Source organism: Plecotus auritus (genome assembly GCF_963455305.1).
Source record: "Plecotus auritus genome assembly, chromosome: 7".
NCBI lineage: Eukaryota > Metazoa > Chordata > Mammalia > Chiroptera > Vespertilionidae > Plecotus > Plecotus auritus.
The window spans coordinates 90437405-90465338 of NC_137774.1; the positions used below are offsets into that span (position 1 = coordinate 90437405).

A 27934-nucleotide genomic window follows, 5' to 3' on the forward strand; every position below is an offset into this window, starting at 1 on the left:
CTGGGTTATTTATAATGGTCAAATAGAAGAAATACCTAAATGTCCTGCAGAAGGAGGATGGTTAAGTGGATGATGATGATGATGATAACAAACTCTGCCAACAACTGTATATGAAAATTATCATTTAAGAATAAGTAATAATTTATCAGCCTTACAAAATGCATCCACAAAACCCCCACATCTAAAATCATACTTAATGGTGAGAGACTAAAAGCTTTTCCCCTAAAATCAGGAACAAGACGAGGATATCCATTCTTGCCATTGTTATTTAACCTCTTACTGGATGTTCTAGTCAGGGCAATTAGGGAAGAAGAAGAAATGAAAGACATCTAGGTTGGAAAGAAAGAACTAAGTTACTTCTACTTGCAGATGTCATGATCATATATATATATATATAAATTCTAAGGAGTCCATAAACACACACACACACACCTCTATTACAGCTAATAAGTGAGCTTAGCAAGGTTGCAGGATACAAGACTAATATACAAAAAAAAATCAATTGTATTTCAATCTAAAAATAAAATCAAGAAAATAATTCTACTTATTACAGCATCAAAAAGAATAAAATATTTAGGAATAAATTTTTACCAAGGAATGTAAGAGTTTTATACTGAGGACTACAATACATCCATTAAAGAAATTAAGGAGTTCTTCCTGTTAAGATGTCAGAGTTGGCATGCACACATAGACACAAGCAATTCTATTCAGTTACTGAGATGCAGGCCCAGATAGGCTTACAATAGCAATAGTATTCAAAATATTATCTATCTGCTGCAAAGCAAGCTCTCTAGAATGACATAACTAAGGTTATCTATAAAATAATGAGGAGTTTCAAAATAAAATATTTAAATATAAAAAAACATTTTATATCCTATACAATACAAGATTAATATGCAAATCGACAGAATGGTGGAAAGACTGGTCACTATGACTGCGCACTGACCACCAGGGAGCAGACGCTCAACATAGGAGCTGTCCCCTGGTGGTCAGTGCGCTCCCACAGGGGGAGCGCCGCTCAGCCAGAAGCCCTGAGCCAGGCTCACTGCTGGCAAGCACAGCGGCGGTGGCGGGAGCCTCTTCTGCCTCCATGGCAGTGCTAAGGATGTCCAACTGATGGGTTAGGCCCGCTCCCTGCAGGGAGCAAGCCTAAGCTGTCAGTCGGACACCCCCGAGGGCTCCCAGACTGTGAGAGGGCACAGGTCAGGCTGAGGGACCCCCCCCCCAAGTGCACAATTTTTGTGCACTGGGCCTCTAGTATATTAATAAAAGAAGAAAAAAAATTCAGGTTTAAGAAACGTGGCATTAAAAAAAAGCCTGTCCAATAATTTACTCTCAATAACAATAAAGAAAAACAAATTAAGGAAAACCTCAATTAAAGTAAAGCTATCATGTGCTCATCCAAAAATAATAAACTCTTACTTTTCTGATCAATTTATCTTCAACAAAAGTGCCAAGATCATTCAATGGGGTAAAAGTCTTTTCAACAAATGGGGCTGGTACAATTGTATATATCTATACATGCAAAAGAATAAAATTAGTCCTCTGTTTCATACCATATCTAAAAATTAAGTCAAAATGGGACATTGACTTAAGTGTAAGAAATAAAATCATAGAGGAGAAACCAAGATGGCAGCATAGGTAAATACCTAAACTGCTGCCTTGCACAACAATTTCAAAACTACAACTAAAAGACAAAATGGACATCATCCAGAACCACAGGAAGGCTGGCTGAGTGGAAATTCTACAACTAGAAGGGAAGAGAAAAGCACACTGAGACTCAGAGGAGCTGCAGAAGGCAGAGGTACGGAGGCGCACGTGTGCAGAGAGGGTTGGCAACTGAGTACGCGGCTGGCTTTCTCAATCGGGTGGGAGACAAAAGCTCCCGACTGCTCTGAACTCCAGTTCCGGGTGAGACTCTGGGGACCCAGACTCATTCGGGGAGAAACTGGACTGTCTGGCAGCGGGCGAAACTCAAGGGCGGCTTTCTCTCAGAGGTGTTTGCAGTGATTACTGCGGGACAATGAGACACAGGGGCCTATTAGGGCAGGGCTGACAGGAAGCCATTGCTGTCTGCTCTGCACTGAGACTCTGCCCCATCCAAGCTGAGCACAGAGGCTTTTGCAAGTCTTGTCTCATAAGGGTGTCTCCAGCACAAAAGTTCTCCTGGCATATATACAGTTGATCCTCACAGCCAATTGGCCTGGAGGTCAACGCCTCCCAGTGACACCAACAACAACCAGGGCTTAACTACAACAAGACTGTGCACACAGCCCACAAAGGGGTGTACCAAGAGTGTCCACTTCAGGTAACTGGGGAGGCTGAGCCACTGGGCCCTATAGGACACCTAGCACACAAAGCCACTCTATCAACTCAGGGAAGCAGCCAAAATGCAGAGACAAAGAAACAGGTCACAAATGAAAGAAATGGAGGAAAGGAAACAACTGGATATAGAGTTCAAAACCACGGTTATAAGGTTTTTCAAGAATTTTCTAGAAAAGGTCGATAAATTTAGCGAGGCCCTCAAGGATATGAAAAAGGACCAACTAGAAATTAAACATACACTGACTGAAATAAAAAATATTATACAGAGATCCAATAGCAAACTAGAGGATCGCAAGAATCAAGTCAAAGATTTGAAATACAAAGAAGCAAAAAGCACCCAACCGGAAAAGCAAAAAGAAAAAAGAATTAAAAAATATGAAGATAGTGTAAGGAGCCTCTGGGACAACTTCAAGCGTACCAACATCAGAATTATGGGGGTGCCAGAAGAAGAGAGAGAGCAAGATACTGAAAACCTATTTGAAGAAATAATGACCGAAAACTTCCCCCACCTGGTGAAAGAAATAGACTTACAAGTCCAGGAAGCCCACAGAACCCCAAACAAAAGGAATCCAAAGAGGACCACACCAAGACACATCATAATTAAAATGCCAAGAGCAAAAGACAAAGAGAGAATATTAAAAGCAGCAAGAGAAAAACAGTTAGTTACCTACAAGGGAGCACCCATACGATTGTCAGCTGATTTCTCAACAGAAATTATGCAGGCCAGATGGGAGTGGCAAGAAATTTTCAAAGTGATGAATAGCAAGAACCTACAACCAAGATTACTCTACCCAGCAAAGCTATCATTCAGAATTGAAGGGCAGATAAAGAGCTTCACAGATAAGAAAAAGCTAAAGGAGTTCATCACCGCCAAACCAGTATTATATGAAATGCTGAAAGGTATTCTTTAAGAAGAGGAAGAAGAAGAAAAAGGTAAAGATAAAAATTATGAACAACAAATACATATCTATCAACAAGTGAACCTAAAAATCAAGTGAATTAAAAATTTGAGGAACAGAATAAACTGGTGAATATAATAGAATCAGGGGCATAGAAAAGGAGTGGACTGATAATTCTCAGGGGTGCAAGAAGAGACTGGACAAAAATCGTACACCTATGGATGAGGACAGTGTGGGGGGAGGTAAGGGCAAAGGGTGGGGTGGGAACCAGGTGGAGGGGAGCTATGGGGGGAAAAAGGAGAAACAATTGTAATTATCTGAACAATAAAGATTTATTAAATTAAAAAAAAAAAAATGCCAAGAGCAAAAGACAAAGAGAGAATATTAAAAGCAGCAAGAGAAAAACAGTTAGTTACCTACAAGGGAGCACCCATACGATTGTCAGCTGATTTCTCAACAGAAATTATGCAGGCCAGATGGGAGTGGCAAGAAATTTTCAAAGTGATGAATAGCAAGAACCTACAACCAAGATTACTCTACCCAGCAAAGCTATCATTCAGAATTGAAGGGCAGATAAAGAGCTTCACAGATAAGAAAAAGCTAAAGGAGTTCATCACCGCCAAACCAGTATTATATGAAATGCTGAAAGGTATTCTTTAAGAAGAGGAAGAAGAAGAAAAAGGTAAAGATAAAAATTATGAACAACAAATACATATCTATCAACAAGTAAATCTAAAAATCAAGTGAATAAAAAATCTGGTGAATAAATCAACAGAATAAACTGGTGAATATAATAGAATCAGGGGCATAGAAAGGGAGTGGACTGACAATCCTCAGGGGGGGAAAGGGGTGTCAAGGGTGCAGGAAGAGACTGGACAAAAATCGTACACCTATGGATGAGGACAGTGGTGGGGTGTGTAAGGGCAGAGCACAGGGTGGGAACTGGGTGGAGGGGAGTTACGGGGGGGGGGGGGGAAGAGGAACAATTGTAATAATCTGAACAATAAAGATTTATTTAAAAAAATAAAATAAAAAGAAATAAAATCATAATAATCTTAGAAGAAAACATAGTAAATCTTTGTGACCTTGGATTAGGCAGATTTCTTAGATATGACAACTAAAGCATAAGCAACAATAGATAAATTCGACATCATTAATTTTTTTTAATTATACTTCAATAGACACCATAAAGAAAGTGAAAAGACAACCCAGCTGGTGTGGCTCAGTGGTTGAGCATTGACCTATGAACCAGGAGGTCATGGTTTGATTCCCAGGCAGGTCACATGCCCGGGTTGCAGTCTTGATCCCCATTGAGGGGTGTGCGGGAGGCAGCCAATCAATGATTCTCTCTCATCATTGATGTTTCTATTTATCTCTCTCCTTCTTCCTTGCTCTCTGAAATCAATAAAAATGTATTTTTTAAACAAGAGAGGGAGGAATAAAAAAAGGGTCTAACAGTATTCTGGAATTACCTGTTATCACTCAGCCAGCTCAGGCTCAAGGCAAGCTGTGCCCCAGTGACTGGGTGGGTACTGGGCTGAGTGTGGGGAGAGCCAAGTAGGGATGGAAGATTTGGCAGAGCTCTGTGGTTTGAACCACCTGCACCAGCTTCAGAGTAGTTCTACTGGCCTTGGTGTGAAGTTCAGGCCCCGGCCCATCAGCTGAACACTGCAGGCATCCAGAAGACTATCAGAGTCCCACCTGGGGCAGGAGGCCCAAGGGGCAGGTGCAGCCTGGCAGAGGAGAGCAGTGGCCAGGGGAAGCTGGGATCTGGGCGGGTGAGGGGATGCAATGCAGGGGCCTGATCTGTGGCCCAGCACAGCTGTGGCATAGAAGGCTGGCCCCAAGCTCCCCAGAGCAGGGTTCTTGCTTTCAGGAGCAGGGCTGGGCTGTTACCCTCCCTGCTGCACAGGCCTGGGCTTACAGTTAGGTCCCACTGCTCACACAGCTGAGCAGGTCCGGAGCACACAGGAGACAGGTGTCTAACCCGAATCACAAAACAGTCGTGCAGCTGATGCGCTCACTATTTGTCAGCAGCTCTTTGCTTCCCGGGGCCTTCATGGCACCACTCTGTGCAGCCAAGTGGTTGTGGGTGGGGGCGACAGTGCTGTGGTCCTGGACCTGGACCGCTTTTCCCACCACAGCCCGCCTGCTCCAGTTTCCTCTCTGGTGGCCGCTGGGGGCTTCCTGTCCTCCCTGGCTGGCTGAGCAGCTTCCTTATTTCTCTCTCAACCTCTAGCCCCAAGTGTCTGGATTGCTTCTGCTCTTGGAAACTCAGGCTGGGACCAAGCAGAGAGATTGTTCAAAGGGACACCACGGAAGGAACTCAGCCTGGCAGGGCCCAGCTGGGCTCCCCAGAGCCAGTGCGGGAGCCATTTTCCCGAGGCCCGACTGCTCTGCTGCTCCCTCCGCCTCCCCCACTCAAAGGCCTTCTGTTTGCAGATAAGAGTCTGGCTCCTCAGGGAGGGTTGCCAGAAAAATACAGGAAGCCTAGTTCAATTTGAATTTCAGATGAACAACAACAAATAACTTTTTTTAGTATGTTAAGCCCCACATAATGCATGAAACATGCTTATACTAAAGAATTATTTGTTATTTATCTGAAATTCACATTTAACTGAGCATCCGATATTTTTATTTGCTAAATCTGGCAACCTGATCCTAAGATGTCTCAGCTTTCAAAGTTCTAATCAGGTTTCCCACGAAGGAAAGGGGGGGCGGGGAGGGAGAAAAAAAAAAACCCAAAGGGAGCAGGCCTGTGACTCACAGCTGCCCCTGGGGATCTGAGGGCTGAGAGGACGCCTATGTGCCCAGAGTCGGGTGCCCCTGGAGAGAGGGCCAGGCTGGGGGGGGGGGGCACTGGGTGCCAATCCTGACTCTCATCAACTTACTGTGTGGGTCACCCTGGACATGGCTGGGCTTCCCTGGCTTGTAGGCTGGCGCCTTTGGCCTCCAGCACTCATTTATTCATCACTCTTGTCCCGAAAACCCCCTCCATGTGCCAGACTCAGCCTGAGAGAGGAGTGGGATTCCCAGGCCCTTGAGCAGCTGGCCAGCAGTTGGCATGTGGATGGTACAGACACGATCCAGGAAGATACAATTTCTGCTTCTCTCTTTCAGCCGGAGAGCTCCTGGGCCCCCACTAGGCCCCGCACCTGCCCTCTGCCTGGGGCCAGTGGCCGCTCAGGAATCTGCAGGGGCTGCCTACCGGGAGCATCTGCTTTGGTGGCACTTCTCACAGTACCCAGCGGTGGCACTGCCATGCCAACAAAAACTCATCGGTGCAACCATTCTTTCTCCTGCAGCCCCCGGGATGGCGGCCGTGAGCTTGCTGCGCAGGAAGGTGTTCTGGAGGGACTTGCTTTCCCTGGACCAGCTGCACCGGGTTGTGCTGAAGCAAGTTTGTGTCTCCTAGACACCCACCTATAAGTGTCCAGGGTCTCCGAATCACCTGGGGGAGGTGGGAGTCTTTGAATGGCAGGCAGAGAGGATGGTATGGTCAATACTACTTGCTTTTCCCAGCTTGGATGGATGTCAGGAAAAAATGGAAGGAGGGAATTTGATTTTGATGACCAAGGGAATAATCTAGAAGCCACCATTCTCCACACAGTAGCCAGAGTACTTTAAAAAAAATGTTTTTATTGTGGTAAAATATATATATAATGTTAACATTTACTATTTAAGTGTACAGCTCAGGGGCATTCAGATATTCCCAGAACTTTTCCATCATCCCAAACAGAGACTCTGTAACAATTAAACAATAACTACCCATTCCTCCCCTTTGCTCTGTGGGAGTTCTGCGCTAGTCACCTCAAGCTATGGCTCTGTGGTGTGCAGTTGTTTTGAGTTAAAGGCAACTTCAACTAGAGGGCTAGGAGCTGGAGTTCTACCCGAGGAAAATAAAGGTGTTTTATCGTTCTCTATGTAAATAAATAAATGCAACTTTAGCGGTAGGCTCAAGAGAAACTCTGCCCCTCCTCTCACCACCTAGAAGAACTTGAATTAGGGACCTTGTCCATAACAAGAGATTATCAGAGATAACCTCTTTTGACCTATCTATAGGGCAGGACACACTTCTATTTACTAAGAAGTGCTGTCAGCATCCTGCAATGAGCATTAGAAGTCCCAAGGCACCTTACCTCATCCCCGGCTCAGAATGTCTTATCTACCTCCACCCACCTTTCTGTCTCTGAACCTCTCGTGCATGTGGGCTCTCTGACTCTCTCATGTAGGCAGGGTTCCCATCCATATGTGTGTATTAAATTTGGTTGTTTTTCTCTTGCCAACCTGTCTCATGTCTATTTGATTATTAGACCAGCCAGAAGAACCTCGAGGGTAGAGGAAAGTTTGTTCCTTCCCCCAACCCCTGGTAACCTCTAAACTATTTTCTGTCTCTATGAAGTTCGCCTGTTCTAAATCAGTGGAACCATACGATATTTGTCCCTTTGTGTCTGACTTCTTTCACTTAGTGTAATGTTTCCAAGATTCGCCCATGTTGTAGCATGTGTCACAACTTCATTCCTTTTTATGGCTGAATAATATTCCACTGTGTGGGTGTACCACATTTTGTTTATCAGTTCATCTGTTGGTGGAGTCTTGGGGTTGTTTTTACCTTTTGGCTATTGTGAATGGTGCTGCAGTGAACACTGGCACACAAGTATCTGTTTGAGTCCCTGCTTTCAATTCTTTAGGGTATATGCCTAGAGAGGAATTGCCGGGTGAAAAGGAGAAACTCCGCCGTGTTTATCCTCTATCCTACTGTAACACTCTACGCTCTGGTCACCAAACATGTGGGGATTTCCCACACCAAGCAATTCTCAGACACCAGCTGCTGGGTGTCCTACAATTTGTAGATAGTCTCAGATCCAAGATAGTCTCAGATCCCACAGGTTAAGGGCTCGGTCCCATAAGACTGCCCCCACTTCAGACACCAACTGCAAGTTCAGGTTGTCACCTGTGCTGAGAGGCTGGCTATAAATTGGAGTTTCCCATGACCCCCTCCTTGGGTTCAGTCATTTGCTAGAGTGGCACACATAACTCCGGAAAACAGCTTATTTATTAGATTTCTTATTTATTACAAAAGATATTAAAGGGTACAAACGAAGGTTCCCATTTCTCTACATCCTCACCTGATGAAGAGATACATAGAGCAATGTCCAGAAGGGTCCAGAGCACAGGGACTTCTGTCCCCTTTGAGCTCAAGGCATGCCACCCTCCTGGCACGTGGATACATTCTTGTTCATCAACCTGGAAGCTCTCTGAACCTGTGCTGTAGGGATTTTTAGGGAGGCTTCATTCCATAGGCACGGCTGATTAAATCACTGGCCACTGGGGATTAATTCTATCTCTAGTCTCCCCCTTCCCTCCCTGGAGGTCAGGGAGCAGTGCTGAAAGTTCCGATCCTCTAATCACATGGTTGGCTCCCCGGGCAACCAGCCTCCATCCTTAAGTGAAGTCCAAAGTCACCTCATTAACATAAACTCTGGGGTGTGGAAAGGGCTTGTTATGAATAACAAAAGACACCTTTATTGCTCTTATCACTTAGTCTTAGGAAATTCCAAGGGTTTTAGGAGCTGGTGCCAGAAAAGCAAGTGAAGACCAATATATATGTTGGTTGCCTCCCACAAGTGTTATCATATGATAACGCTGTTGTAGGAAACGGACCTCTGTGATCCATTTCCAGCATGGCGGCTTTTAATGGAATTGGCTGAATTTCCGCAGGGCAAACAGAATGTAGGGAGGAGGGAAGAGAATATAGGAACAAAGAACTGCCCTAGCTGGTTTAGTTCAGTGGATAGACTACTGAAGGGTCCTGGGTTCAATTCCGGTCAAGGGCACATGCTCGGGTTGCAGGTCTACGGTATCCCCAGTAGGGGGTGTGCAGGAGGCAGCCGATCAAATCAATGATTCTCTCTCATCATTGATGTTTCTATCTCTCCCTCTCCCTTCCTCTCTGAAATCAATGAAAATATATTAAAGAGAGGGAGAGAGAGAGAGAGAGAGAGAGAACTGTGCACGTGGGTCAGCATCATGGTGGATTCCCCCCTCCCCTCCAGGCGCCTGTCTCAGCTAGACTGGGGAGGTGAAGGCAACTAGAGAAGGCCTTAGCCCAATTTTTTTAAATGGCCCAATGGAAGACAGAAGACCTAGGTGACGTATGAGGAAACAGGTGACCCCATGGCACCCAGCCAAGGAGGAACCGGAGGAGGGACTGACTAAATGGGCTGTGCCCCGGGTGTGCCTGGACAGACCCCTGCTCTTGAGAATGTATTAAGTCTCGTTTTTGCCATACTTCTGTCTCTGAGTCCGTAATTTGAATTTGGACAGGTGAGCATTTCTCACACTTGTTAAGGTTTTTGTAAAACCACCAGTTGTTTCCCACAGCGGCTGCACTATTTTACATTCCCAGCAGCAAAGCATGAAGGTTCCCATTTCCCTACAGCTTCACCAACGCTTGTTATTTTCTGTTTTGTCGTAATAGCCATCCTAATGGATGTGGTTTGATTTGTACATGGGTAGCTGACCAGCCATCTGTATGCCTTCTTTGGAGAGAGGTCCAATCAAGTCCAATCATTTCTTTTCTCTTTTTTAATCCTCACTCGAGGATATTTTTTCCAGTGATTTTTATTTTTAAAAAAATATATTTTATTGCTTTTTTACAGAGAGGAAGGGAGAGGGATAGAGAGTTAGAAACATCGATGAGAGAGAAACATCGATCAGCTGCCTCCTGCACACCTCCTACTGGGGATGTGCCCGCAATCCAGGTACATGCCCTTGACCGGAATCGAACCTGGGATCTTTCAGTCCGCAAGCCGACGCTCTATCCACTGAGCCAAACCGGTTAGGGCTCCAATGATTTTTAGAGAGAGTGGAAAGGAGGGAGGGAGGTGGGGAGAGAACATCGATGTAACAAAGACACACCAATTGATTGCCTCCCATAAGGGCCCTGACCTGGGGCTGGGGGCTAAAACTGCTACCAGGTATGTGCTCTTGTCCAGGAATTGAATTCGTGACTGTGGGCCCACACTATTGAGCCACACTGGCTAGGGCAAGTCCAACCATTTCTTACTTGGGTTCTGTGTTTTTATTTTTGCTGAGCAGAATGATTAAACACACACACACACACACACACCACATAACTTGGAGCCCTGGCTGTTGTGGCTCAGTTGGTTGGGTGTCATTCCATGCACTGAAAGGTCACTGGTTCAGTTCCCAGTCGGCATATACCTACATTGTGGGTTCAATCTCTGGTCAGGGTGCGTGCAGGAGGCAACAGATTTTTTCCTCTCTCTCACTCTTTCTCTTTCTCTTTCTCTAAAATCAATAAACAAACAATAAAAAAAAAACATAAATTGGAGCCCTGGCCAGTGGCTCAGCTGGTTGGGCATTGTCCTGTGCACCAAGGGGTTACCAGTTTGATTCCTGGTCAGGACATATGCCTGGGTTTTAGGCTCAATCCCCAGTGGGGGAGTGATGTTTCTCTCTCCCTCTTCCTCTCTCTCTCAAAATCAATAAAAATATATTTAAAAAAAAGATATCTGCACCCCCATGTTCATTGCAGCATTATTATTCTTTAATTGATCTTGTCAACGTAAGAAACATTCAAACCTGTAAAGAATTTTTGTGAGTTTATTTGAGCCAAACAATTGTGGGGAAGCAAAACCTCAATGCAGTGAGATAATACTCCAGAAAACATCAGTTTTACACCTTATTTTATACTTTATAATAAAAAGAAAATACATAAGTGGGTTAGATAAAATTAAGTGGGAGAAAGCAAAAACCTTTGGTATTAATACATGTTTTACACAGGTGTGAATAGGATTGCTAATAGTCAACAGTTAACAGGATAAAAACAACAATGAGAGGGTGTGTAGTCTTTGCTCGGGTGCACTGGTGTGCCCTGAGGGATCTGTAAAAGGGGAAGTTACTCTGACTTTCCAAAGGTGTGTTATCTTAGATGCAAAAGACAACACACAGGCTTAAAGTGAAGATTGATTTTTGTCAGGGAAGATTCTAGCCTAAGACATGACTATCTGCCATAAACTGCTGCTTTTAGTTAAAAAGTTTTAATTTCATGCCCTGGCTGGTTTTGGTCAGTGATTAAAGCGTCGGCCCGTTGATTTGACTCCCGGTCAAGGGCACGTACTCCAGTTGCAGGTTCCCCATCCCAGGTAGGAGGGTGTGCAGAAGGCAACCAATTGATGTGTCTCGTGTCCATACCCCTCCCCTCCCACCGTCCCCTCTCTCTAGAAGTCAATAGGAAAAATAACCTCCGTTGAGGATTAAAAAATATATTTTTTAAAGTTTTAATTTCAGATCATCCTTTGCGGTTACTTTAGGCCTCTGCGTTTGAAAGGCCACCACACAGGCCTCCCCTGAGCTTGGCAGGTTAGCACGTGGCCCCTTTTCATCCACAATTTTGAGAGAGAGAGAGAGAGAGAGGCGGGGGGGGGGGGGAACAACGATGTGAGAGCCTAACATCGGTTGGTCGGCTGCCTTCTGCACCCTCCCTCCTGGGGACTGACCCCTGACTGGAATCAAACCAGCAACCTTTCAGTGCCCTGGATGACAGCCAACCAGCTGAGCCACACTGGCCAGGACCATTCCAACATTGTTTACAATGGCCAAGATAATGAAGCAATTAAGTGTCTATCAATGAACGAATGGTCAAGAAAAAGTGGTATGTGTACATGATGGAATATTATTAAGGCATGAAGTAAAGAAAGGAGATCCTGCCATTTGTGAGAACATGGATGGACCTTGAGGACATTATGCTAAGAACAACAAGTTAGAGAAAGACATATGCTTTCACTTATATGTGGAATCTAAAACAAACAAACAAACAAACAAAAAAACACAGAGAAACCAAACTCACAGATACAGAGAACAGATTGGTGGTTGCCAGAGGCAGTGGGGGTGTGTGTGAGAAATGGCTGAAGGCGGTCAGAAGGTAGAAACTTACACTTATAAAGTAAGCAAGTCCTGGGGCGCGATGTGCAGCCTGGTGAGCAAGAGAGGCTTCAGGGGAGTGGCAGGTTTCCAGCGCAGAGAAGGCCTGTGTCTCAGAGCTCATGAAGCACGAGGTCTGGAAGGCTACAGAAAAGGAAGAAAAGAACCTCCTTTTTTTCTGGGGATATTTAGGAGATATTAGGAGCTTGTGTTTCAGGCCATATGTTCAATAAGCTGTTTTTCCGGGGACAATAGCACACTGTGTTTAGTGCTCTGAGAGCACCTGATGGGCCACCCCGCCTGGGGAGGCTGCACAGAGAGGACCCATGCCCTGGGTCGTAAAGCAGAGCAGACTCTTGCCAAGCAAACAAGCAAACAAACAAGACAACAACAACAATGGTGTGTGTGTGTGTGTGTGTGTGTGTGTGTGTGTGAATGTGTGTGTGGGTGGTAGGGACAGGCAGGCCAAGGTCTGGGCAGTGGCATGGAAGTAGGAGAGGCTCCAGAATGCTCTGAGAACAGTGAGGACATGGTTTGGCTGGAGTCCAAGGCACACTGGGAGCTACAGGAGTGAGTAGTTGGGGGCTGGGCCTGGGATGCCAGAGTGAGGCATGTGGATTTCCTCCTGGGACAGTGGAGGCCAGCAGAGCCAGGCTTACGCCGGGTCGGGGCATGCTCAGAGCTGTGGGTGAGCAGGGCTCTTTTTCAGGTGCCAGTTTCTTAATATGTGTGTGCCAAGCACTGCACTGTAATTGGGGATTGTGGCAACACCTGTAATGAGCAGTTTTTAAATGTGGTGTGTCTGTGTATGAGTAGGTGTATGTGAATGTGTGTGTATGAGTGTGTATGTGAGTGTGTGTGTGAGTGTGTGTATGTGAGTGTGTGTGTGAGTGAGTGAGTGTGTGTGTGTGTGTGTGTGTGTGTGTGTGTGTGTGTTTCTGCGGTCCTTCCAGCTGTGGCCTCTGCTGAGATCCCTTCTCTGTGGATTGAAAGTAGTGTCTGGTCTGAACAAAACCTGAACTGACCGGCACCCATTTGTTTGTTTTTTTCTTTTCTTTTTTATGTATTGATGTTAGAGAGAGAGAGAGATTTGTTGTTCCATCTATCCATCTACTTATGAATTCATTGGCTGATTCTTTTTTTATCTTTATTGTTGAGAGTACTACAGATGTCCCCCCTTTCCCTCCCATAACCCCCCTCCACTTGGTTCCCCCTTTTCCCCCCATGGCCCCCCTCCACCTGGTTCCCACCCTGCCTCAGACTTTCACCACCATACTATCTGTGTCCTGAGGTAAGATATTTGGTTAATCTCTTCCCGCATCCCCCACCCGCCCCCCATTGACTGATTCTTGTATGTGGCTTGACTGGGGATAGAACCCACAACCTTGGTGTATTGGGATGATGTTCTAACCAACTGAGCTACCCGGCCAGGGTTTTTCGTTTTTGTTTCTTTTTAAATGTACCTCTCTTCTTCAAACAAGGGGGAAACCAGAAGAGAAACTCTCCCCTAGCCTGAAGTTGCCACTGCTTTTCCATCCCTGCTGGGAAGCGAAGTTGCAGGCAGAATCCATTCTGGAAGGGACCTGGTGGCTTGAATCTCTGAGTCAGAGGCCCTAGCCTTGAACCCTTGTTTGATACTTAATTTTTCCTAGCTGTGTAACCTTGGAAATAGCCCTTGATCTTTCTGAACCTCAGATTCTTCATCTGTTAGTGGAAGAAATAATATTTACTTTGCAGGGCTTGAGGATTAATATTGCACACAAAAGTCTTGCCTAATGGCTGTGACATTGTAGACATTAAGTATACAGCAGTTGTTTTTACTATTAACTGCAAACGTGTAAGCAAGACAATGTTTTTGGTACCTCCAGTAGTGGCCTACTCTGCCTCTTCCGACACCTAGAATTTATCCTGGGTCCCATTTCCTGCATCTTACGTGGGCTGTCTCCGGGACATAATGTTGAAATCTAGAGCTTCTGGAGTCCAAACACTTAAACAGAAATAAAGAAAGCAAGTTTAGTGGTGGAAATATAGGCAGAGGCACCAGTCATGGTTTCCTTATACAAGGATCCTGCGGGCAGGGGGGCGGGGGGGCGGGGGGGCAGGGTGTCTAGAATCATTGTGAAACCGGACAACGAATGGGTCTGGGCTGCCTTCACTACTTGAGCTAATTAAGCAGAGACAAGGTTGAATCATGTATGAGTGTTTATTCTAATAATGCCGGCAGTGTGAGAGCAGCAGGTCATCCACAGAAATCTGCTCTTACCCGCCCCCCCCCACCCCCGCTCCCAATAAACTAGCTTATTATATTGGGTATAAGGACAAAGATTACTTGGGAAAGTAGGAATTACAGGCATGGGGAAGTAGGCAAGGTACAATGGTTACAGGTTACAGGCAATGCGGGCTGAGGGGCACAAAGGGCAGGAACCTCAGGGACAAGACTGTTTCAGCAGCAAGGTTGTTAATCATTCCATGATGACAGGCAGCTCTCGGGAAAGGAGAATGGACTGCATTCTGAGGTTAACTCCCATGTCCCGGGGCATATAACTCTCAGCAGGTTAGACTGTGCTTCCTCTAACCAGAATAGAGCAATCACAATTAACAGAGCATGATTAATATTTCTTATAATAAAGTTAGTCCCCACTGTTCTATTTCTGTCCCTAACATTCCCCACTGCTATTTCTATCATCTCCTATCTATGAGATTAGTTTTAGGTAAAAAGTCTCGCCCTAGCCAGTTTGGCACAGTGGATAGAGCGTCCCGGGTTCAATTGCTGGTCAGGGCCCATGCCCGGGTTGCGGGCTCGATCCCCAGTAGGGGGCGTGCAGGAGGCAGCCGATGCATGATTCCCACTCATCATGGATGTTTCCATCTCTCTCTCCCTCTCCCTTCCTCTCTGAAATCAATAAAAATATATTTTAAAAAAAAGTCTCGTCCTGCTGGACTGCATTTGCTTTTGCCTTGAAAGCAGTTCATGGGGATGGAATAGAGCGAAGGCAAGATCTGAAAAGAGGAAGAGACTGGAAGGAGGATGTACAGTTAAGGGAGTACTTATTTTCTGTTCTCTGTGGACACAGGTGTAGCTGATTCAGACATCTGTGTGGCCGGCTCACATTTAGTGAGTGTCTCCCATATCCCCTGCCTGTGGTAAGTGTTAGGCTGTAACAGTGAGCAGAGGGACATGGTGCCTGCCGTCATAAAGCTAAATAAAGCAAGGCAGACAGCCAGAGAATAACTGCACAGAAGACAGCATTACACATGGTAGTAATGACATGGTATTTTAAAGAGGAGATGAAATTGAAAAACCATGAGGTGGGGCGCCCACTTTAGACTAGGTGCGCTGGAAGGTCTCTTGGAGGAGGGGCATTCAATGACATTTCAGTGAAAGGTAAACGAGGAAGGAGCAGCCTTATGAGTTGGGAAGGGGAGGCCATCTTGAGGAAATGAAAGAAGGACCCCCAACCCTGTGTGACAGAAAGGCGGTGCTGTGGAGACCAGCTTAAAAGGAGACCAGAGGAGCATGGGGCAGGGGCCAAATCATGCAGAGTCTGGGGTTGTTGGAGTCCTGCTGCAACCCACACCTCGGCTTCTTCGCATTCTCCTTCTGTATCCTCAACCTCAGTCACCCAGAATGTTGCCAACAAGAGCAGGGCTTGCACCCTAAGAGCTGTCTGCCCAGAGACCACAGCCTCCAGTCCTGTTCCTTCACTGTCTTATGTCTCAGTTTCTCCACTGAAAAATCCTTAATGTCATTTCCCCCCAAAGCACTCACCTTTCATTGAACCACAACATGAGTCTTAAAAGAGGGGATATCATTTCTCTCCATCTTGTCTCTTCTTTCTCCTTCTTTGCCTGGGCCAGGTGAGAGGGAGGGAGCCCTCCACATTTGGGGTAGTAGACCATCATGATTAAAATGTTGACCTCTTTAAAAAAATAAAAAGGGCCCTAGCCAGCTTGGCTCAGTGGATAGAGCGTCAGCCTGCAGACTGAAGGGTCCCAGGTTCGATTCCGGCCAAGGGCACATGCCTGGGTTGCGGGCTCGATCCCCAGTTGGGGTTGTGCAGGAAGCGGCCAATCTGTGATTCTCTCTCATCAATGATGTTTCTATCTCTCTCTCCTTCTCCCTTCCTCTCTGAAATCAATAATAATAATAAAATTAAAAAAAAATAAAAAGGTATCTCACAGGGTTGTTATGACGCTCCAGCCACTGGCGCTTCATTACCCGCCTCAATTTTGCAGAAGGGAGGTGCCTGGGCAGCGAGGGAGGCTTTGGGATGGGAGCAGGTGCAGTGAGAGCTGCCTCCCCTCCATGTCTCCCCTCCTTCCTCTCCTTCCCCTCCCCAGGAGCCTCACCCTGGCTTTGTCCCTGTGCTGATTATTGCTTTATTACTGTTTTCAGTCAGATATAATTCTGGCATTTTCTATAATCTCGATCTTTTCATTGATACCAGATTTTTATACAAAGATTTGTATATAAAATGATTATGTACCCACCAGAATACATTCCCCAGCAATTAGAATGTTTAAGATGCAGCTCCTAACACTCCTTCCGCACATTCCTCATTTAGTACTTTTGAAAGTGTTTTGTGATTTTTGTGTGTGGATGTGTTTACAAATCCAATAACAATTCTCATTTAGAGTTGCAAAACACGAAGCCATTTTGAACCCAGACAGATGGCAGCTAAATGAAGTTTAATTAAAGAATGAGTGCTTTGAATCAAATCCCTTTAAAAAGTACAGTACACTGAGATTCTGGAGAGGCTGCATAAACAGCATCTGGCTGTTCTAGAGAAAACAGGGAGTGCTTGCGAGGAAAACACTCGGGAAGCCGACCCCATCGGATCAGGGCTGAGCAAAACAAGCAGGCGGGCAGGCGGCCAAGCCGTCCTCCATCCTCTGCCCTAAGCCCGGACACACCTCCCAAAGCCCAGAGCTCCCGGGACAGGAGGGGAAGCTGCCACAGGCCACCTCTTGGTTCAAGAGCTTTGACTGGGGTGGCGGGGGTGGGGTGGGGGGGTCCCCTTCTAAGTTTATGGAATGAGGTCGGGCACCAAGGCGAGAAGGTTTGCTGCACCAACCCACTTAATTGCACGCGTCCATAGTGAAGAGACCGATGGCGGCGGGGGGCGCTCTGCACTCCACGTCCTGGATCGGTGTCCAAGGCTCTTACCCCGGGTCCCCCACCCCTCCGCGCTGCCGCAGGGGGCACACGCCCCCGCCCGCCCGCCCCGCCCTCCCCGCCCCGCGGGGACCCACTTCCGGCTCTGGCCGCTGATCTGAGCGTCGGGCGGAGGCGGCCAGGGTCGGTAGAGTCTAGACGACGGAGCGGCGCCAGCCGGCTGGGGAGGGTTGGGGGGGCAAGCCCCAGGACGCCGCGGGGTGGCGGGTGCCCAGGCTGCAGCCGCTCACCGCCGAGTGGTGACTGCCGTGGAGGAGAAAGGGGACAGACAGACCGTGGGATGAGACGCAGGGGTGAGGACAGACCGAGAGGAACCTGGAGCACCGGGTTGAGATGTTTGCACTCAGTGCTGTTGGGTAGGAAAAGCACGGAGGTTTTTAATTCAGGGAGCGACAGGGTTAGATGGGTACCTGGAGAGGGGGCTGAAGGCAGTGTCAGCTGCTAGGCTGGCCTTCATTTCATGGGCAGTTTCTGCCTTGAGGGTGGTGGTCGGTGTAGGGGGTCGACCTTCCCCTGATCCTGGAGAGAAAAGACCCGGGCTTGAGGATGGAGTGGGGGCCCTGGCGAGCCCCGGAGCCACTGGGATGTGGGAGGGAGGTGACACAGCGGAAAGAGGAATAGTTTGGGTGGGGTGTGCCAAGCTTGTGGTCTCTGGCTTCTTCCATCATCTTTCCGGGAGGAAGCAGAGTCCGGAAGGCTGGGAAGCCTTCCCTCCCAGCTTGGGGCAGGGCTGACCCAGAGGCTGGCAGAAGTACTGGACTGTTTGGATCATGTACTCAGCTGACTCAAACCCAGTTCCTCCAAGTCTTAGGCCTCTTGCTGGATCTTGGCTGGATCTATGGCCACTCTGACCCCTCCACACCCTGACCCCTCCACACTCCAGACCAATTGACCTTCAAGTTCTGTTGGCTGACCTTGTTATTCTCCCACCTGGCCAAACCACTGCCAGCTCTTGCTGGAAAAACTGAAGAGCCTCCCACGAGGTCTTCCAGCTTCTCTCACCCCTGACCTTGCCTCTCTGCAGGAAGGCAGACCCTTACAAAGTGTGGTTCTGGTCATGGCTCTCTCCCACTCCCCTGGGACTTCCAGTTCGGCCTCCCTGCCCTCCCCCCATAAGCTTGGGAGAAAGAGGATGAATCCTGGCCCCAGAGTGTACTGCTGGGCCACCCCTCAGTGCAGCACCATGCTCACAGCCTGCTGCCTGCCCCCACCTACCCCTCTATCTCACCTCCTGCCACTCTCCTCTGGACCCTGCTTCCGTGACTTCCTGTTCCTGGAGAGCCTGGGTTTTCAGTCTGTCCTCCCTGCCTTTGCACACGGGGCGCTCTCCTAGAACACCATCTGCCCACCTCTCCCCATGTTGTCCCACCAACGCCTAATGTGCTCAAGTCTCAGCTGCAGGGACTGTTTCCTGATTCTGCACTAGGGGATGTCGCCCTGCCTTGTGCTCCCAGGTACCCTGCCCTTCCTCAGCAGGACCCTCAGTTCACATGCCTGTCTTCCCCACCAGGAGTGAATGAGCAGCCCCAGCGTGCCAGGCCCTATGACTTGTGTTTCTGCCTCTAGTCTGACCCCTTCTCCCACCTTTCTGCCACCACAGCAGTCTTCCCGAGACGCAAATATGACCCATCATTCTGCTGTTCAAACACCCTGAACTCTATAAAAAACCCACCCTACCCTCCAGGCCCAACCCAAAGCCCCTTCTCCAAGATGCCTTCCCTCCAGCCATGGAGAGCCCACACTTCATGATCATACTTGGCAAGTTTCACTTCACCCGAGTCATTGGGGCCAAGACAGCTCCCTAGCACACTGTGCGCTTGGGGGCTAGTCGGGCACTTGGCCTTCCAAGGCCCCTCTTCCTGAGGTCACGTGGGCACAGCAGCAGAGAAATGGAGTCTGTACCCAGACACCAGAGACCAGTGGTCAGGGATACCACTATTACTTTGGCAAGAAGGGAGGGTGTTGGCAGGCCATCTGAGCTGGGTTTCCTGACCTCGTCCTAGGGACGGCTGCAGCCACGATTCCAAAAGAGAAGACGCAAAGGCAATTTTTTTTTTTTTTTTTTTTTACTTATTTAAAAAGGCCTTGGTGGCAGGAATATAGTGTAAAAATCATTGGAAAAACTAAAAGGCATCGATACATATCCGAATATACACTTTGTACATAAATTACATTTCCTTTAGTCTTTCTGAGTGAGGTCCTGATTCAGCACTGAGGTCTAGTAATTCAGAGGTCCCGGCAGCTGCACGTTCAGGCCGGCATAGTCCACCATGTACATGGGCCATTGCTAGAGAGAGGGGGACAAACGGTCCCGGTTAGGATTCCAGGTGATGTAGAAAGAACACCAGAACCCTTAGCTCCGCTTTCTGAAGGGCTTCCTCGGATGCTTTTATTTTGAGGCTGCTGAAGGCCCAGAGAAGAGACATGACCTGTCCAGGGTCACACAGTCCATCAGTAGCCATGGAACCTGGGCTGGAGCCTTCTGACCTGTTCCCACTTGTGTCTCAGGGACTAATCGTGTGGACCAGACATGAGGGCCAGAAGGAACTAGCGATTGGCTCAGAACTCCCATCAACAGCCCCCTCCAGGCCTCACACTCCCAAGAAGCTGTCCTGTCTCTGTGGGGCGTGAGGGGAGCTAGTAACCCTCTGTGGGCATTCAAATTACCCAGGTAGCGAGAGAGGCAAAGCCTGAACTTTGGGGTTTTCCAGGAATGGAATGAAGGGAAACATGGTCAAAGGGTAAAGAAATCCTGAAATACATGAGGAAATAAAATTCTATAACTGTGTATGTTAACTACTTATTGTGGTGATCATTTCACAATATATACAAATATTGGATCATTATGTTGTACACCTGAAACTAATATAACGTATGTCAATTGTACCTCAAAAAAAAATCTTTTCTAAATGTGTTCCAATATTCTTCCCATTTGGACTCAGGATTTCAAAGGTAATATTTTGAAATCAGAAAGAACTCTCCAGCGTATGCCCTTAATGAGGTTTCCCTGTTGGGTGGGAGAAAACCAAAGCCAGACACATGGCAGAGCAGGCGGAGCTCTGCAGGAGGTTCTCCACCCACCACTGACTGTAGTGAGGCCACAATGTGTAGAGCCCTCATCTCCCAGGGCTGTGCTGGGGCTGGAGGTTGAGATGTGAGCACAGAGATTAGCTTAGTATCTGACTGTCCCAAAAAACTGGGACTCTGCTTGGGATCCTGCGCAGGTACTACTCGGGTGAGTGGACAGGTTCTTTTCGTCTCTCAGCCTTGGCTTGCCAGTGGGAAAGTGATTGTCTGCCGGGGCAACTGTGAGGTCCCGATGAGAGGGGTGGACTACCTTGTGGGTAGATCAGGCAGTTGTGTCTGCAACCCCGGGCTGTGGAGCCCACTCAGAGTCCAGTGCCTCCCCGCACCCCAAACCCACATCCCACAGTGGACGGCCCTGCCCGACTGCAGGGCGAAGGCCAGAAAGAAGAGTGCTCAGGTCCAGATCTGTGCAACTTTACCACGAGTGAGATCTGGTTGGTGGATGCCACGGACTCCGGGTTGGAGGACGAGGAAGAGGAAGACGAGGAGGAAGAGGAGACCGAGTTTCCTTCGGAGACCCGCTTTCTCTTGCGCTTGGGGATGCTGCTGTCTTTGGCTGGTGGGAGGAAAGGTTGCTGACACTGGATGCCAAGACTGTGTCTTGTCTTTACCAACCCCTCTGGAGAGGGCCTTTGTTTCAGGTTTAAAGTCCCTTTCTCAGCATTCAAGGCTCCCAACTCACCAGAGGCCCATCTCTCCAGCCTCCTTCCCTAACTAGGCCCCACAGCCCATTCGTCCACCTCTTGCTCCTGCTTACCTGTCTGCCTTTGCTAACATTATATCCTCACCCCCAGGGAGGCCTCCCCAGAACTCCCAGAATTCCCCTGGGGCCCACAATCCCATGGTGAAGAGCATGGCCTCCCGAGGGCATTGGGGAGAGTCATTACTAGGTGTACTGGTTACTAGTGCGGATTTTTGTCAATAGAGTTATACATATGTTGATATATATGCAATTTGATATGTATGCTATCTGAAGGTGTTAACAACATACTTTTACACTTAAAAATGTCGAATTTTGTGCCAAAAAAAGAGCACTTGCGGGAAGTTTTGATTCATTATTTTGAAGAAAAGTGCTGCTGAAAGTTACCATATACTTCGGGAAGCTTATGGTGAACATGCTCCATCTCAAGATACTTGTGAACGCTGGTTTAAACGCTTTAAAAGTGATGATTTCGATGTGAAAGACAAAGAACATCCAGGTCCACCGAAAAAGTTTGAAGACCAACCATTACAAGCATTATTGGATGAAGATGTGTGTCAAACTCAAAAACAACTTGCAGAAAGATTAAACGTTGCTCAGCAAACAATTTCCGATCGTTTACAAGCACTGGGAAAGATTTCAAAGGAAGGGAAATGGGTGCCACGTCAACTGAACGAAAGACAAATGGAAAACCGAAAAGTCATCAGTAAAATGTTGCTTCAACGGCACAAAAGAAAGTCTTTTTTGCATTGAATTGTGACTGGCGATGAAAAGTGGATTTATTTGGAGAATCCCAAATGCACAAAATCATGGGATAATCCAGGTCAACCATCAACATCGACTGCAAGGCCAAATCACTTCGGAAAGAAGACAATGCTCTGCGTTTGGTGGGATCAGGAAGGTGTGGTGAATTATGAGCTTCTAAAACCAGGTGAAACCGTTAATACTGATCGCTACCGACAACAAATAATCAATTTGAACCACGCTTTGATCGTAAAGTAAGAAGACACGGCAAAGTGATTTTGCTTCATGGTGACACACCATCACACACTTCAAAACCAGTTAAAGACACGTTAAAAGATCTTGCCTGGGAAGTATTAACCCTCCCGCCATATTCACCAGACCTTGCTCCTTCAGATTACCACTTGTTCCGATCGATCGATGCCACATGCACTTTCTTTCTTTCTTTTTTTTTTTTTTAAATATATTTTATTGATTTTTTACAGAGAGTAAGGGAGAGGAATAGAGTTAGAAACAGCAATGAGAGAGAAACATCGATCAGCTGCCTCCTGCACACTCCCCACTGGGGATGTGCCCGCAACCAAGGTACATGCCCTTGACCGGAATCGAACCTGGGACCTTTCAGTCCACAGGCTGACGCTCTAGCCACTGAGCCAAACTGGTTAGGGCCCACATGCACTTTCTGAGCAGCACTTCAAAACATACGAAGAAGTGGAAAATTGGGTCTCTGAATGGTCTGCCTCAAAACAAGAAAAGTTCTATTGGGACGGTATCCACAAATTACCTGAAAGATGGGGGAAATGTGTAGCTAGCGATGGACATTACTTTAAATAAAGCACTTTTGATGTTTCTCTTGAAATTACCGTGTTTTCTTTGATTACAAAATCCGCACTATTAGCCGGTTAATGGTTGATCCGTATTATTAACTGGTTAATAATGTGGGTTAACTATTAACGGATTAATAATGCTGATTAACCAGTTAATAATATGGATCAACTAAACGGGTTAAAATTCAGATCAACTATTAACCGGTTAACAGTGTGGATTAACCATTAACCAGTTAATAATATGGATTAACCATTAACCAGTTAAAAATTCGGATCAACTATTAACTGGTTAATAGTGCGGATCAACCATTAACCGGTTAATAATGTGGATTAACTATTAACCAGTTAATAATACGGATCAACCGTTAACTGGTTAAAATTCGGGTTATCTATTAATTGGTTAATAGTGCGGATCAACCATTAACTGGTTAAAAATGTGGATCAACCATTAACTGGTTAATAAAATGGATCAACCATTAACCGGTTAATAGTGCGGATTTTGTAATCAAAGAAAACACGGTAATTTCAAGAGAAACATCAAAAGTGCTTTATTCAAAGTAATGTCCATCGCTAGCTACACATTTCCCCCATCTTTCAGGTAATTTGTGGATACCGTCCCAAAAGAACTTTTCTTGTTCTGAGGCAGACCATTCAGAGACCCAATTTTCCACTTCTTCGTATGTTTTGAAGTGCTGCTCAGAAAGTGCATGTGGCATCGATCGATCGGAACAAGTGGTAATCTGAAGGAGCAAGGTCTGGTGAATATGGCGGGAGGGTTAATACTTCCCAGGCAAGATCTTTTAACGTGTCTTTAACTGGTTTTGAAGTGTGTGATGGTGTGTCACCATGAAGCAAAATCACTTTGCCGTGTCTTCTTACTTTACGATCAAAGCGTGGTTCAAATTGATTATTTGTTGTCGGTAGCGATCAGTATTAACGGTTTCACCTGGTTTTAGAAGCTCATAATTCACCACACCTTCCTGATCCCACCAAACGCAGAGCATTGTCTTCTTTCCAGTGATTTGGCCTTGCAGTCGATGTTGATGGTTGACCTGGATCATCCCATGATTTTGTGCATTTGGGATTCTCCAAATAAATCCACTTTTCATCGCCAGTCACAATTCAATGCAAAAAAGACTTTCTTTTGTGCCGTTGAAGCAACATTTTACTGATGACTTTTCGGTTTTCCATTTGTCTTTCGTTCAGTTGATGTGGCACCCATTTCCCTTCCTTTGAAATCTTTCCCATTGCTTTTAAACGATCGGAAACTGTTTGCTGAGCAATGTTTAATCTTTCTGCAAGTTGTTTTTGAGTTTGACACACATCTTCATCCAATAATGCTTGTAATTGTTAGTCTTCAAACTTTTTCGGTGGACCTGGATGTTCTTTGTCTTTCACATCAAAATCATCACTTTTAAAGCGTTTAAACCAGCGTTCACAAGTATCTTGAGACGGAGCATGTTCACCATAAGCTTCCCGAAGTATATGATAACTTTCAGCAGCACTTTTCTTCAAAATAAAGTAATGAATCAAAACTTCCCGCCCTGGACAATTTGGCTCAGCGGATAGAGTGTCGGCCTGGGGACTGAAGGGTCCTGGGTTCAATTCAAGTCAAGGGCACATAGCTGGTTGCAGGCTCCTTCCCGGTCCAGGCCCTGGTCAGGGCTCATGTAGGAGGCAACCGATCGATGTGCTTCTCTCACATCGATATTTCTCTCTGTCTTTCCCTCTCTCTTTCACTCTCTCTAAAAAGCAATGGAAAATACCATCAGGCGAGGATAAAATAAGTAAATAAATAAAAAATAAAATTTCCCGCAATTGCTCTTTTTTTGGCACGAAATTCGACATTTTTAAGCGTAAAAATATCTATGATGTTAACACCCTCAGAAAATTTGACATATGAAGTTTTTTTTTTAAAATATATTTTATTGATTTTTTTATATATATTTTATTGATTTTTTACAGAGAGGAAGGAAGAGGGATAGAGAGTTAGAAACATCGATGAGAGAGAAACATCGATCAGCTGCCTCCTGCACACCTCCCACTGGGGATGTGCCCGCAACCAAGTTACGTGCCCTTGACCGGAATCGAACCTGGGACCTTTCAGTCCACAGGCTGACGCTCTATCCACTGAGCCAAACCGGTTTTGGCGACATATGAAGTTTTGAAGGTTGCTGTCAATACAATGAAATAGCATACATATCAAATTGCATATATATCAACATATTTGTAACCCCATCTATTGAAAAAAATCTGCATTAGTAACCAGTATACCTAGTAAATGTCCCAGCACCTTCCTTTTCTTGCCAGTAAAATGTAAATAAGATTCTTCAGGGCTGCTGGGAGGGTCCCGTGAGATGATGTGCATGGCCTCCTGTAAATACTCAGAAACTGAGAATTGGTATCGATATTATTGCTACTGTTCCTGCATGATGACCCGAACCTGACAGATGACAGTTCACAGGGACCAGGAGACAAGGCAGTGCCCCTGTGTAAAAAGAGCTCCGATTTAGAGCCAGAAGTCCTAAGTTCAAAGTTCATGGCTGCCACTTACCATGTGTGTGACCCTGGGAAACTGATTAAGCGCTCTGAGCTGAAAGTGGACAACAATGTGCTGCGAGACTCCAGGAGATTGTGTGTGAAAGAGCCCAGGACCAAGCCCGGCACAGAGCAGGCCTCGGCAGGTTCTGCTGCTGAATTAAATTGATGTGAGGATCTAAGTTTTATAAAAAAGATCTGCAGCTGTGTGCTACATAAGTGGGGCTTGAGGCTTGACTGAGTAACAGGCTACTGAGTAGAACCTGACTACAGCCCACGAGAAAGGTCTTAATGACACAGTGTGAGGGAAGGCTGGGCCCAGGGCAATTCCTTCTCCAGCTGGTGAAGAAAAACTGGGGATATGTGATGTGATATAAATAGAGACCCTGGGAAACAGAAGGCTCTGGAGGCAGGACTGGCCCAGGCTGTGAGCCGGGAGGAGGGAATTTTGTGGGAGGCAGGCAGGCGCTGCTGGAGACTGGCTGGGCTCTCTGGATACTGCCTGCATTTGCAGGCCACGTGCCTACACCAGGCCCTGGGCTTTAGAAACTTTCAGTTTGCAGTGTGCCCGGGCCAGGGTCGGGGGGTGGGGGATGTAAGTGACTGTAACTACCGCTGATAATGTCCCAAACTTTCCTCTTTGAAGCCTCCTCAGGGCCTTCTGTGTCTCTGCCTTTGACCTGGGAGCAGCTCTCAAACCCAATCACCTCCCTACCCTGAGTGCCTGGTGCCCTGCTGGGCCTTTTTAATGGGCACATGGTAGGAGGAGGTGGTCTCTGGTTGGGCTGTGCCACCTCAGGCAGTGGAGTTTCAGGTGAACCCTAACATATCTGCAGTTGGGCCTCAGGTTTCAGGCTGGGGTGGGGTGGCCTTGCTGAATCCCACTACTATCCCCACTGAACAGTGGTCTGCGGTTTAGATGGATAATCTGCACACAGGGCTCTAGGCAGCCACCAACTCACTACATAGCCTTGGCAAGTCCTTCCTCCGCTCTGGGCCTCAGTTTCCCAGCTGAACCATGAGGCCACACCTCCCAATCATCTTGAGTCCTATCGCACATCTTCTCAGAACTGTTGTACAAGACAGTCTCCCAGGTTCCTGTGAACTGAAAGGTTCTAAAAGCCCAGGGGCTGGTGCAGGCACGTGCCCTGCAAATGCAAGTGGAATCGAGGGGGTCCAGCCAGTCTCGGAAGTACCTGGCTACCTTACCCCTGCCAATCATGTCACTCCTTCTTTCCCTGGGTGACTTTCATGACCCTATCTGACGTCCCCGCCTCCTGGCTCCAGCCTGCCCCTCATCCTCTCTCTCCAGTTGATCTGACACACTCAGCTGTGGCAGGGACCCCCTCCAAGGGCACCTACGGGCTTCCTGGGCCTTTTGGGAATGCTGGCCCTGCAGATGGAGATCTCAGGTTACCTGGAGAAGTACTTAGCGGGAGGGACAGACTGTTCTCTACATGGCCAGCCACCTGTTGCATGCCACCTGTTCTATGTCCACAGATCGGTCCCTGCAAGGTAGAAGGGTGCCTTCTTCAGCCTCTGACTTACCTGGCACCTTGGCATCATTGCAGATTTCTGCAAAAGGCCTGAAAAAGAAATGAGGTGGCAGTTAGAAAATGAGGTTTCTTTTCCTTCTCACTTGATACGCCCCAAATATGGACATCTCCTGTGAGATGAGATGCCACCACTGCCGCTGGAGGGTAGCCAAGTAAGACCCAGATGAAAATGGTCAGCACCCCCCTCCCCACAGAGCAGGCAGGATGGCCAGCCTGGTCTCTATTAACTGCCGTGTGTCAGGCAAATGGCCCCTGGGGGCCTGGTTCCCTCATCTCCAAAGCGAGGGTGTGGTCTGACCCAGTGATCAGAAATGTGTGGCTCGGTTTATGTAAATAGATATTCATTACAGCATTATTATTATTATTATTATTATTTTTACAAATCTTTTATTTTATTAATTATTTTACTTGCAGCATTATTTATATAAACAAAAAAAATTTAGACGCAACTCCAATGTCCATCAGTAGAGACAGTATGGCCCATCGTACAGTCATTAAGGGAACTATCATGGACACAATGCTCAAGTGCAACCAAGACAGCCAGACAGGAGACATCAAGTTTTATTTAGTCTACAGATGAACACTGTGATCTCAGTTTCATTTTCTCCAAAAGCATGTCTCAGAGTGTTAAAAGAAAGTGGAAGCATGGCTGGAAAGCCCCTGCATGTCTGTGGTGGTATTCTCTAGGAGGTCAGCCTGTGAGGGCGGGGTACAGGGTGATGGGCATTTTCTCCCATGATCTCCTGTATTTTCCAGTTGTTACTTCAGGGGGTGGAGTGGGGGGTGGGAGGGATGAAACCTCTATTCTTCATTGGAGACCTTTCTGAATGATTTGATTTTTTGGTACACATTCAAATATTATTTTATTTTTAAAACTGAAAAGGAAATATGCGTAGGGGAAAGATATGGAAGAAACACAATACAATGTGAACTCTGAAGAGGAGCATGATGGATTATCTTCTTTTCTTCTACCTTTTTAGATTTCCCTAGTTTGTTTTTAAGTCTGAAAATAATCAAACTATTCTATTTAAAATATTATAAGGATATATGGTAAAATATGGACAAAAATAAAGAAGAATAAAATATCTCTGGGTGATGAAATGACTGTTATTGTATAAATACCATTAAAATGGATA

The 27934-nt window shown here is 46.6% G+C and overlaps 1 protein-coding gene across 3 annotated transcripts in view; it reads right to left on the reverse strand.

Annotated features, from left to right (window-relative positions):
• Positions 1-19417: 19417 nt before the first annotated feature.
• Positions 19418-27934, reverse strand: part of GTF2IRD1 (GTF2I repeat domain containing 1) — a 104936-nt gene continuing 96419 nt past the window's right edge. For 2 of the 3 annotated variants that reach the window (XM_080677700.1, XM_080677701.1), the window contains exons 24-25: positions 26791-26828; positions 20600-20992 (exon numbers count right to left, since the gene is read on the reverse strand). In XM_080677700.1, coding sequence (XP_080533826.1) covers positions 20739-20992; positions 26791-26828 — 292 coding nt within the window. In that variant the 3' untranslated portion in view covers positions 20600-20738. Of the gene's footprint in view, positions 19637-20599; positions 20993-26790; positions 26829-27934 lie in introns of those variants that run through there. The other variant, XM_080677702.1, reaches the window with a different exon arrangement.